This window comes from Mobula hypostoma, chromosome 2 (genome assembly GCF_963921235.1).
Source record: "Mobula hypostoma chromosome 2, sMobHyp1.1, whole genome shotgun sequence".
In the NCBI taxonomy this organism is placed as follows: Eukaryota; Metazoa; Chordata; class Chondrichthyes; order Myliobatiformes; family Myliobatidae; genus Mobula; species Mobula hypostoma.
Genome location: NC_086098.1, coordinates 124,093,727 through 124,106,992, shown reverse-complemented (window position 1 = coordinate 124,106,992; position 13,266 = coordinate 124,093,727). Strand labels below are relative to the sequence as shown.

General features: G+C 42.7%; 1 protein-coding gene across 2 annotated transcripts in view; it reads right to left on the bottom strand.

Annotated features, from left to right (window-relative positions):
- acbd3 (acyl-Coenzyme A binding domain containing 3) overlaps nt 1–7,192 on the bottom strand; it is a 92,003-nt gene extending 84,811 nt beyond the window's left edge. For both annotated transcript variants that reach the window (XM_063040600.1, XM_063040601.1), the window contains exon 1: nt 6,876–7,192. In XM_063040600.1, the coding sequence (XP_062896670.1) occupies nt 6,876–7,173 (298 nt within the window). In that variant the 5' untranslated portion in view covers nt 7,174–7,192. The remainder of the gene's footprint in view (nt 1–6,875) is intronic.
- Between the last annotated feature and the right edge of the window lie 6,074 nt (nt 7,193–13,266).

The following is a 13,266-nucleotide window of genomic DNA, read 5'->3' as shown; positions in this document are numbered from 1 at the left end:
CGAGAAAGTTGGCTAAAAATTAATTCTCTACTCAGAGCATTGACAATTATTTTTGGATTATTATATCTATAACTTATTGATCACGCTAATGTACAATGAGCTGTAGGTATAATTTTTATGCAGGGGTTCCCTGAGACCTGAAAATTATTTCACAGGTTCCTTCAGGGCAAGAAGGTTGAGAAAGGCTGGTCACCAACATATACTGAGGAAAATTAAGAATGATATTATTTAATACTAAGGAGGCTGAATAGAAAAATGGAGTGGTTATATAGGCTTTAACAGGATTTTTCCCTCTCAAATTTAATACCTGGAATGGGGCTTGACTTATCAGGAGAGAATGGTATCCACTGGAATTTGGAAGAGTGAGAGGAGACTTGATTAAAGCATAGAATCAGAATCAGGTTTAATATTGTGAAATTTGTTTTCCAGCAGTAGTACTTTGTAATATATAATAAAAAAAACTATAAAATTACTCTAAGTAGCTATGTAGATATAATTACAATATCGAGAGTGTTCACGGGTTCATTTTCCATTCAGAAGTCGACAGCGGATAGGAAAAACCTATTCCTGAAACACTGAGTGTCTCTCTTCAGGCTCCTGTAACACTTCCTTGATGGTAGCAATGAGAAGAAAGCACATCCTGGGTGATGGGGGTCCTTAATGATGGATTCCGCTTTTTGAGATCGTCCTAGATGATTGTGAGGCTAGTGCCGATTACGGAGATGGCAGAGTTTACAACTTTCTGCATATTTTTCCTGTCCTGTGCAGTGGCCCCTGCATACCAGGCAGAGATGCAACCATTTAGAATGCTCTCCACAGTACATCTGCAGAAATTTGAAAGACATACCAATTCTCCTCAAACTTCGAATGAAATATAGCCTCTATCTTTGTAATTGCATCAATATGTTGGGCCCAGGAGAGGCCTTGAAAGCGAGAATATGTTCAGCGTGGTTACTTTCATGAGACAATATAAAACTAGGAGTCAAGGAGCTGCTCATCTCAAATAGATCAGGCAAATTCCTAGTCTTTACAAGTCTTATCCTCTGAAGTGATGGATGGACGGTAAATATTCCTTAGGTAGAGAGAAATTTGATAAACGAGAGTTTGAAAGGAGAGATAGTTACAATCTGACAAGTTATGGCAGAACAGGCTTCAGGAGCTCAGTGGCCTCTTCCTAGTTTGTATGCATTTAAATAATCCCCAAGCTACTGATATGGGAGAGTAAGCAACAGTAATAATACTGAACGGGGTCCAGGCCTTATGGCACAAAGCATGGACGCTTCATTTACTGAGGAATGCAAATGGAACTGAAGATTGCGTGATCAACAGACAGCCCACCTCTTACCTTTTAATGGAAGGTCACTGATGGAACAGCAGAAGCCGCTGGGCCCAGGAAACTGTCCTAAGTAATTCTTGCAGTCCAAGAGCTTCAACAATGATATAACCTCAACTTTGGATTCTGAAGGGAGTCATGACATGGTTAATGTGATGGGATGTTTCCTCGTGGCTGAACCTAGAACTAGGAATTACCATGAAAAGACAAGAATTGCCTATTAAAGACATCTGAGGCAAAATTTTCCCTGACGACCACTGAGTATTCAGCACTCTCTTCCTGGGGCGGGGGGGGGGGGGGAAGAGAGACAGTGAAAACAGTCTTTTTTAAGACAACACTACATAGCTACCTGACAAGAAGGTGCAAGGTTACCACTGATGGACAAGAATGTGGAATCAAGATTAGAACCAGACATTTTTTAATTAAATAGTGGATAAGGCGGAGCTCAGGAGGGATGATGGCACCTAACAGGGACTCCTTTGCTTGCATCTTCGGAAACAGCGCTATTTCCATCTTGCATATTATTTTTCCCTTTCAGGGTTCTTTTGAAGATCCTGACCTGGAGTTACACGCTGACTACAGTTCTTTGCAGGAATGGGACCCGTTCTCCGGGTTTCACAACTAACCGTTGTTGTTCAGCACACCAAAACTCGGCCTAAGAGTCCGACTCGAATTCGGAAGCCTGGGATCTCAAGGCTCTGGAGACGGGCGGATCGAAGGTCAGTGTCACGACAGGAGACCCGTGTGTCGTCAGGGGAGTCGGAATATCTGCAGTTGTGTGCCCAGTGTTTTGGGTACAGAGCTTGAAAAAAAAGCAACGTGGCAGACCTTTAACATCGTAAACCAGCGAGTTGTTTGTTAAGCCTCCCCACTCGCTGGGAAAATGGAGACACCCCTTTTGCCCTTGTTAGGGAGACAGAGGGAGAACCTCTGGTGTGTCAAATACCAAATGAAACGCTAAATCTGTGGGGTAACTGCAAGTCTGTGTCTTTGCTATTGCTTTGCTCATGCTTGAGTGCTCGGAGGTGGTGCTGATGCCTTTTTTTTTTGCCGGTGGGGGGAAGAGGAGATTGTCACTCACTGGGGGACTTTGGGGTTCTAACATTTAACTGTCGTTCATTCTTTAGGGTACTCCTGTTTTTGTGGATATTTGTGAAGAAAAAGCACTTCAGGATGTATATTGTATACATTTCTCTGACATTAAATTGTACCTTTGAGCAGACTTCAGCACCTGAGTGGCCTGTTCCTGCTCCCAATTCATGTGCTTGTGTGAGGTGATTTTCCCTCTTAGCCAACTTCAGTTTTAGTGGGACCTCTGGATGCCACTCTGGTAAATGCAGGCATGCTGTCAAAGTCGTCACTCAGCTCTGAAATCCATCTCTCTGGCCCAAGTACGTAGCAAGGCTGGGATGATGTCTGCATCTGAACAGTCCTAGTGAAACTCAAGCTGGATAACAGTTCAGAAATGCCACTTGTAATGACACCTTCTGGAACTTTGCTGATAATACAGTAGGCTGATGGATGGTAATTAACTGGATTGGATTCCATTTAGTTTTCTATGAACGATATGCAATTTTTCATATTACCAGATATCAGTGTTGGAATTCTACGAGAACTACTTGACCACAGTGCGGAACCCAAGTCTAGTCTTAAATACCATCACTGCAAAATCTCACCTATTTGCAAGCAATCTGTTCCATCCTTTTTAGAATCAGAATCGGAGAGCTGTTTGCCTATTGAAATCAATTTGCCAATATTATGAATTTATTTAATATCTTTGCAAAATTTAACTCTCCATGCAGACTTTACATAATGTTGCCCATCCAAGCATGATCAGACAACTTGGATATATGGCTCTGTATAACATCAACCATGATTAGCAAATCTGGTGAGTAGATATAGACCAAGCACAAATTCCTGCAGGACGCCAGCTGTCACATCCTGTCCATCACCTCTATTCTGTCTCTTGACACTCAACCCATTTCCTAACCAGGTCAGTAATTCCATTTCAATTCTTGAAGCTTCAACAATAGCTCTTAAAAGGAACATTATCAAAAGAATGCTTGATGTGTGTGTGTGAGACAGTGGTTTTGGTACCAGGAAGATGAAGTTACAATGGTAACTTTATGCTTGCAGTTTGGGAAAAAGACGTAGTCATAGGAATTTAGACTAGGGAATAAAAAAAGAACAATTGCACTTTACTGAAAATAAATATTCAATATAAATTTAAATCAAAGTTATACACAATAACTTCTGTATATTAAATATTTAAATATTCCTGCCAATTTCCTCCCAGCACGCCCACATTAATAACTGAAATTATAATGTAACTTTTCATCCCTGTAATTATACCTCTCCTCAAAAGGGATATTAGAGACAATTTCAGGTGACCAGTTTTCTTTATAAAGTGAGGTCACAATTTTAAAATGGGGAAAATATTTAAAGTCTCCAGATACATTTGCAGCTCTGGTCCAATTCTGCTCCAGTTTCCCCAGGTTCTCTGCAGACAAATGTTTAATCGTGGACCAATGAAATTATCAAACTACATCACAGCAGGTAAACTTGCTGAGAGGTTGGTATCATGGTGAGAATTAAGGAAGGGGAGAGTGTTTGGGGGTGGTAGGAATGAAAATATTTTGGAATGGTAGAATGATTGGGTAAATTTATATCTCCATTTGCTGTGGATTATTTCAACATTACACCAAAAGGAACCAAATTTATATAGTACTCCAGAAAATTTTTCATATTTGCATACAAAGAGGATAAGATCATTTCAGTTCACTGAGTCTATGTTAACTCACAGACCATTTCCCCATTAGTTTTCTCGGTAACCTTGTCTTCCCACATTCCCGTTCCCATTGCTGACATTATCATTCACTATGGCATTAGAAGCAATTGACACTGGTCAGTTTACCGACCAACGCACACACCTTTTAGATGTGGGATGCGCAAAGAAAGCAGAATACACTGGGCAAATTCAGTCACTTGGAGAATGTGCAAACTCTACATCAAGTATCATGGAACAATAATGAAGCCAAATCTTCAAAGTAGCTATGAACTGTCCCATGGTAGTATTACAGTTTTAATATTGCAGAATCATAGATATTAATCACACTCCAAACAGTATTTAATTATTGCATCACATTGGCTGAAACAAAAACATCTAATTGCATTTCCTAGTTCTTGGTCCACTGCCATAGTGCCTCTATCTTGTTAGGAGATGGAAGAGATCGAGTATGTTATCAAAGACCTTCAAATTTCTGTAGCGATGGTGGAAAGAATTCTGACCCGTTGCATCACAGCCTGGAATGAAGGGTCAAGTGCACAGGATCTCGAGCGGGTCATAGACTCAACCAGCCCCATCACAGGCACAACCCTCCCCACTGAGGACATGTTCAGATGGCAGTGCCTCAAAGTGGCATTCATCACGAAGAACCCTCATCATTCAAAATATGCTCTATTATTGTTCCTGCCATTGAGGAGGCAAAGGAGACAGAAGACCCACATTCAATGATATAGAAACAACTTTTTCCCCTCTGCCAGCAGATTTTCAATTGTGCAGAAACAGCATCGTTTTGTTTTGTAATTTACAGTAATGTTATCGTTGCAGTGCCGCTGCCACAAAACACATTTCACACCGTCTAGGTCAATTAAAATAAGACCGATTGAGTCACACTGCATAGAAAAAGGTCCTTAAGCCCATCACATCCAAGCTGATCTTTCTACCCATTTACACTGATTCTATCTGCCTGCCATATACTTCGATGCCTTGCCTATTGTAAGTCTAAATGCCTCAAATGCAATGATTGTATCTAATCCCACCACTGCCATTGGTTGTGCATAACCATTGTGTAGAAAACTTACCCCTCAGATTCCCTCGCAAACAATGGGAGTACTAAGTGCATTGTTTGTGCCTCTACTACCTTTATAGCAGAACATTTTTTAAATCTTGCATCAATTACTGGTAAGAGAAGTAGGTTCTTCCTATGCATCGAGCTTGACTCAACTAACAACTTATTGAATGGCAAAAAGGTTTCTAAGATTATTGTGAGGGGTATACTGATAAGGATCAGTCTTTTTCCAGAGTAGGAGTGCGAGGGGGCAGATATTTAAAGTGAATCAGAATCCAGTTTACCATCACTGGCATATGTCAGCAAATATGTTGCTTTATAGCAGCAGTGCAGTACAAGACACACAAACTTACAAGTTTGAAATTAAATAGTATAAAAGGTGAATGACAGGGCAGTGCTCCTGGACTGTTCAGAAATTTGGTGGTGGAGGCATAGAAACTGCACTTAAAACACTGAGAGTCTTTGGGCTCCGGTACCTCCTCCGTAATGTTAGTAACACGAAGAGGGCAAGTCCAAGGTAGTAGGTATGTGGAATGTACTGCCAGACTAAGTGGTAGAGCTGGGTACAATTACAAAACTGAGAAGACATTTATACAGGTATGTGGATAGGAAAGCCTTAAAGAGTTCTGAGCCAAACACAGGCAAATGGGGCGAGCTCAGGTGAAACAAAGAATCTGCTGAAAGAACTCAGGTCAAGCAGCACCTGCAGGAGGCAAAGAACTCCTTTCTTCCCACAGTTGCTGCTTAACGCACTGACTTCTTCCAGCAGATTGTTTGCTGCTGCGGATTTACAGCATCTGCTGGCTCTCAGCTCAGGCTGACATCTTAATTGGCATGAATGAGTAGACTAGAGATGCAACAATCTAAATGATGTACTTGCATTCTTTATCTGTATGCTCATTCATTTTGAACATCTTTAAGTTTACCTGACAGCCCTTCCGTTCCAAGGTGAACAATTAAACTCTATGCAACCTTTCCTCAGTCAATCTTCTTCAGTCCTTGACATATTCTCACTCATTACTCTGGTATTTCCACCTTCGATTTGGGATTCTCCCCATCACTGAAGAGATGTTCAGGGGAAATGTTTAAACCATTTGCAGCTTTACAAACAAGAGACTACTTCTACTGGGGGAGAATAAGTAGCTCAAGAACACAGATTAAAGATAACTAGGAAAGGCAAAGTGCCACAAATTTAGGAAAGGTTTTCCTGAAACAGCATGCAAGCAAAATTCAAGAGGAACTGAAATGACATTATTGGCACTGCAATTAGTGCCATCATAATTAAATATTTTCACAAACAGAATGACAGCCAATGTGTACAACTCAAGCACATTGAGACCAGGGTCACGTGACCATACCGACATAAAGAATGGTACTCCACCAGGGAAGGACAGGAAGAGTTCCTGTGATACGTTGTCGGAAGTGTCTCCCTGTAGACCAGACACCAAGTCCAATTCACCTTTCCTCCATAGAATGAGCACTAATGTCAATGCACTTACTTGAAACCTGGTTATAACTAGACTTTTATTTGCAGATGTTGGCTGTGCAAAAATTGGCTACCTTTGCTGCCACCCTTAGTTAGTGACAGACTAACATAGTTTCACTGGATTCGTGAGGTGACAGCCACAACAGAAACAAGACTTTGTAGGAAAGTGTTCGCTTTGGGGTGGGTGTGTTGTTTGAAGCGGTACCTTTAAAGAACCTGAGAGCCAGACTGTAGAGCTCGTTCAGAGCGAAGCCCCATCGCTGCTCCATCTCCTCCACCCGAGCCTGGGTCTCCCGGTCAGCGGCCTGTCCATCCCCGGAGCCTGGGCCCGATCCTGACTCGGTTCCCGGGCCAGCTTTGCCAGCCGAGACCTGCTGCTGTCTGCTCTTCAGCCCTTCATCTTCCTCTGGGTCCGGGCTCAGTGTCAAGCCGTCGATGGAGACTTCCAGCCGCCCGCCTCCTGAGCCATTGCCGCCCTCGGCCGCCGCCATCATCTTCAGCATCGCTGCCCCTCCTCCTCCCTGCGGCCACGTAACCAAAGCGCTTACATCACGTCCGGTACGGCAATCGGAAGCAAAATCAGACGGGCCCCGCCTCAGCCGTTGCTAGGAGACGGGGAGATGCGGCCTGGCTGGATTGACTCGTTCGGGTGTCTTCTATCGATCCCTTCTGCAGCCAGGCGGAGTCCACTTCCCCTCTCGCTGGTTACAAGGCCCAAACTCCCCACTATACCCCCGAGCCAAACCTGCTCCAAACACCCATCTTGACCACCGGCGCTATCTGTGTGGCGTTCTATCTCTATTACTACATGGGCGCTCCAATTTCCTCCCAAAGACGTACGGCTTGAAGGGTTATGAAACACTGTAAATTGCCCTCAGTACGGGGGGAGATGTGAGGGAAATGAAATGGGACAGCGAGGGCTAATGTAAGCGGGTGGTTAATGGCTGACACGGACTTAATGCCTGGGTACACAGGAAAGATGATGTAGTTGTGTTGTATCTGTCGAGATGGCGTGCAAAGCAAAACTTTTTCACTGCACTTTGGTACACGTGACAAAAAAAATTGAACAAATCTCATTTAATTAATTTACCTGTATCTGGTGATCATATTAGAGTCAGAGAAATGCACAGAAACGGGCCGTTCTGCCCAACTTGTCCATTGTCGAGCAAGTTGCCTACCTGAACTAATCCCATTGGCCTGTGTCTGGTCCATATACCTTTAAACATTTCTTATCCATGTATCTCATGATTTTATAATGGAGTTAATGAATTAATAGGTTTCAACAGGTACATTTAATGTTAGAGAAATGTATAAAATATACATTTTGAAATTCTTTTTCTTCGCAAACATCCATGAAAACAGAGGATTGCCCCAAAGAATGAATGACAGTTAAACATTAGAACTCCAAAGCACCTGCAGCTCCCCCCCACGCATTAGCAGCAGCAAAGCAATACACCCCCTTCCCCCACCAGCAAAAAAGCATCAGCACCCTCCACCAAGCACTCACGTGTGCAGCAAAGCATCAATAAAGACACAACTTGCAGTACCCCAAAGACTACTTGTTCACCCGGTATTTGACATACCATAGGCTCTCTCTCCCCCTAATAAGGGAAAAAGAGCTGTCTCTGTTTGACAGTGAGAGGGGAGACATAACAAAGCAACTCACCGATTTATGGTGTTAATGTTGTGTTGCTTTTTCTGAGCTCTGTGCCCAAAGAACTCGGGTCTCTGGGAACACAGCCAGCAGCCAGGTGATGTTCAAGAGCTGCAATGTTGCAGATAAAACTCTGATTAGACCACAGTTGGAGAGAACAAGGATAAGGACAAGCCTTCCAGTCAGCGTGTTTAATGTCCCAAGATGTCCTCCAAGAGAAACAAAATTACGGAACATGAACAGATAGAGGAGTGAAGGCCAAAGTAGGCTTTAAGAAGTCAGGAGAAGAATGAGATGAGGGGTTTAGTGAAGGAATTTCAGAGCTTGGGATCTTGGCAGCAGGAGGCATGGCCACTGGTGGTTGAGGGATTAATTGCAAAGGGAGTTACAGAGACCAGGGAAAGAGTACATTGCCTTTACCACTTTAATAACTTAGAGGCATCTAACAGCTTTACCACTGAAGCCAATGAAATGCATTGTTAGAGGAAATGGCAACCAATTTTCACTCAGCAAAATCCAACAATGAGAATGTGACACACACAAAATGCAGGAAGAACTCAGCAGGCCAGGCAGCAGCTATGGAAAAGGGAAAACAATCAATGTTTCGGGCCAAGACCCTTCATCAATGAGAATGTGACAGTTAATTTCTCTTGCAACAATCTGCTGGAGAAACTCAGCAGGTCAAGCATTATTTGCAGGTGGAAAGAAATTGAGAATGTTTTGGGTTAAAACCCTGCAGCAGGATTGAGTGGCCAATATAAAGACAATTGGGGTCAGAGAGGTGATATAGGGGCCAAAGGTGACTGGTGGCCAGAGGAGTAAGGCAGTTGAGAGTGTCGGAGGGGAAATGGTTGTATTTGCTTCTGGTCCCTGTCTCACGCCTCCTTTCACCTCTTTAAACTACCATCTCCCTCTCATATAGGACTTCAACCCAAAATGTCGGCAATATATTTCCCCTCACACCTGCTGCTTGACCGGTTGATTTCCTCCAGCAGATTGTTTGTTGCTTCAGATTTGAGCACCTGCAGTTGCTTGTATCTCCAATTTGTTCTTATTGAGCGTACACTGAGATGAAGATATTGAAATAAGGAAACTAGGAGAATAGGTGTAGTTATCTGAACGATAGTAGAGAGGGATCCTTCATGTGCACCAGGAGCCATTGCTAGATTTAATGACAGCGTCACACTTTTTTCTTTACTGAGGTTCAGCCAGGAGAACTGGACAAATGTTATCCGTTATCCTTTTTTGGAGTATAACGTGGGTAAAATGTACTGTGGAGAGATAGCTGACTGAATGCATCAGAGTCAGGACTGCGAGGGGCTGTAAAGGGTTATAGACTCAGCCAGATTCATCATGGGCACAAACCTCCCCACCATCGAGGGCATCTTCAAGAGGCAGTGCCTCAAGAATCCCGCATCCTCACCATCTGAAACACGCCCTCTTTCTCTTTATTACCATCAGTGAGGACGTCCAGACCAGGAGCCACATCCACCATCTGAATGGTTCATAAACACCACCTCACTGTTCTCTTTGTACTAGCTACAGAATGTATTTTTTATTGTAACTAAAAGTAATTTGTCATGCCTGTACCATGCTGCTACAAACACATTTCATGATATATATGTCACTGATAATAAATTTGATTCCGTTTCTGACTTGTTAATGTATGAATAGTAAGTTTGTGGATTTCATAAAAATCAGTGTTGGAGATAGTGAGGAAGGTTGCTTAAGGCTACAGGATGATGGAGATCAGGTGGAAAGTTGGCACAGCAGTGTAAGATAGAATTGAATCCCAATGAGTACAAAAGCAATGGATTTTGGAATGTGAAGTAGGGGTCCAATTCATACTTCCCTGAAAGTGTCTTCATAAGTTTGGCCTTAGAATATCAGAGCAAATTCACCAAGATATAGTCTAGATTGGAGGACTTCAGTCATTGGGAGAGATTGGTAAGACACTGCTCGTTTTCCCTGGAGGTGATCTGATAGAGGTATACAAGATTATGAGAGGCATTAAGAGGGTAGAGAGTCAGTCTTTTTCCCAAGGCAATGGTATCAAATACAAGAAGGCATAATCTTATCATGGATAGGAAGGAGTTTTAAAGGGGATCTGAGGGGCAAGTGTTTTTTCACATTGAGTGGTTGATATCTGGAACTTGCTGCAGAGGAGTCAGATACAATTACTATGTTTAAGAGGCATTTATACAGGCACTTAAATAGGTAAAGAATAGAAGGACAGTTCCAATGCAGGAAATTAGATTAGTGCAGATGTGCAAAAATGTCAGCATGGCAGTGGTGGGCCAAAGATGCCATGAAAAGACAGAAAGAAAGAAAGGAAGACAGAAAGAAAGACAAAAAGAAAGACAGAAAGAAAGACAGAAAGAAAGAGAGAAAGGAAGAAAGAGAGTGTGACAGAGAGAGTGTGTGTGTGTGTGTGTGTGTGTGTACTTCCCCTTGTTTGACCTTAATATTTATAGTGCTTTACATGAACCTTTCAGGATACAATAAAGTTTTATTTAGATCTCTAGATCAACAGATCTCTAGATCAAGCCCAGTCATTGTAAAATGTGAAAAACATAACAACCAAATTGGATTCAGCAAGATCACACAAAGGCCAAATAACTTGTTCAGTGGCAATGGGCCGATGGTTACTGGTGTAAACTCTTCACATCAACTATTATAGCACTCAATTAATATTGGGGAATCTGTTGCCCTCCCTCTATTAATGATAAAGGATGGCATTAGATGGCATCTTCCCCCAGCTCATCAGCAAAACAATTAAATTCTTCTCACTGTAATGCCTCTATTTTTCTTTTCAGGGCGGCTGGGGTCCCATTGGGATCTTTGATCTACAACAGGGGTGGCCAACCTTTTACATTCCCTGCATCAATTTTTTCACTCACAAGTTCAGATGCGCCATACAACTCTTGTACCCCCATTCAATTCTTGTAAGAATGTTAATATAGAACTCGTGCGTGAAAAAATCGCATCTGAACTCGTGCGTGAAAAAATTGACGCATGGAATGTAAAAGGTTGGCCACCCCTGATCTCCAAGGGCACACAAAAGCTCATGGCAGCGTGTTCCCATTCTTGGAGCTCGCAGATTGGTATGTTTTGGTATGTCCAGGTGTGACCTTAAGTCGAGCACCTTCAGGACCTTGTGCAGTCCCTGTGAACACAAATTCTTGCCGGTGTCATATAATGAAGCAGAGCAGGAGCCGGAACATTGAAGACAGCAAGAGTGGCTGTCGGAGGGCTCTCCCTCTCTTCCTCCCTACCCCCCCTTCTCAAGATGGGGAACTTGAAATAAAAAGCAACACTTCAGGGTGACTGTAATATCAAAATAGTGACTGTTTGTCCCCCCTCTCTCTATGAAGGAGCGATATCTGTCCCTTCCTTGTTAGTGACAGAACATGTGGGATGTTGAAATGTTGGAGTGAACATTTAGTTTTTGGTGGACTGTAGACTATGGTCTCTCTTTGCTGCTGCTTGCATGGTAGGTGGTGGGAATGCTGATGTTTTATGCTGGAATAAGCGGAGGGAGGCTATGATGCTGCTTGTGCATGGGAGGAGGCAGAGGACTTTGGGGTTCTTATGTTTTTTTCTGTCATTCGTTCTTTGGGAGTTTTCTGTTTTGAGGATGTCTGTGGAGAATAAGAATTTCGGGTTGTATATTGTATACATTCTCTGATATTAAATGGAACTGTTGAACTATTACAAACCATATCCTTTCTTAAGATGGGAAGCCAGAATTCCATGTGTGGTCTCGCTTGGGCCCTGTATGATCAGAATCAGGTTTGTTATCATTGACGTACATCGTGAAAAACACAGGAGATGAAGAAAGGCTAACATCTAGACTAAGTGTAGCTTTATCCAAAATACAATATATTGTTAAGCCCAAACACAGTTTGAGTGCAGGAAGATACAAGACACACGATTGCATTTAGTGGCAGAGGAATTTTTTCATTTGCTCCTCAATATCTCCCAAATGGATTTTTATAAAGGATTTGCTCAGTTGTAGCTGCTGCTCCATTCTCCCTACCTGTATATAAACACAAAGTATACAAAGAGTTCCCAGTTACCTTCCTGTGTCGTGTCTGGTGTCCATTCCTTCAACAGCCATGGGTCTTGGAATAAAGTGGTCTTTTGTTTCAGTCATTAATCCTTCAGGAGGTTAACCTGAATCTTCTCACTTAGGCAAAACTGATTTCACATCACCTGATGGCCTCCGCAGAGTGCATGTTGGACCATAGCTGTGTTCTGCTCCCTGGACAATATTTGTGCTCCCTCACTTACAGCCTGCTCTTTGCATTCTCCTCAATCCCTTTATTTCTTCTTTCTCACATTTTGTATTTTCCTCTCCATTTTGCCTTCTTCTCCCTCACTTTGTTCCCCTCCTTTGTCTCTTCATTCTCCTCCTACTTTTAGCTTATTATTGTAATTCGTGTGATACAGCATGGAAACGGGCTGTCTGGCCCAATTCATCCATGCTGACCAAGATGGTCATCTAAGCTCATCCCTTATATACCCCTCTAAACCCTTAACATCCAAGTTTCTTTTAAATGGTGTTAATTGTACTTATCAGAAACAAGAGAAAAATCTGCTTGGATGTTGGAAATCCAAGCAACACACACTAAATGTTGGAAGAACTCGGTAGGCCAGGCAGCATCTGTGGAAAAGAGCATCAGGACAAACGATGAAGGGTCTCAGCCTGAAATGTCAACTGTACTTTTTTCCATCAGTGCTGCCTAGCCTGCTGAGTTCCTCCAGCATTTTGTGTGTGTTGCTTCTACTTACCTTGACCACTTCCTCTGGCAGCTCATTCCATATATGCACCACTCTCTGTGTAAAACACTTGTCCCTCAGGTTCCTATCCTTTCTCCTCTTACCTTAAACCTGTGCCCTCTAGTTCTTGATTGCCTAATCCTAAGAAAAACACAGTTTG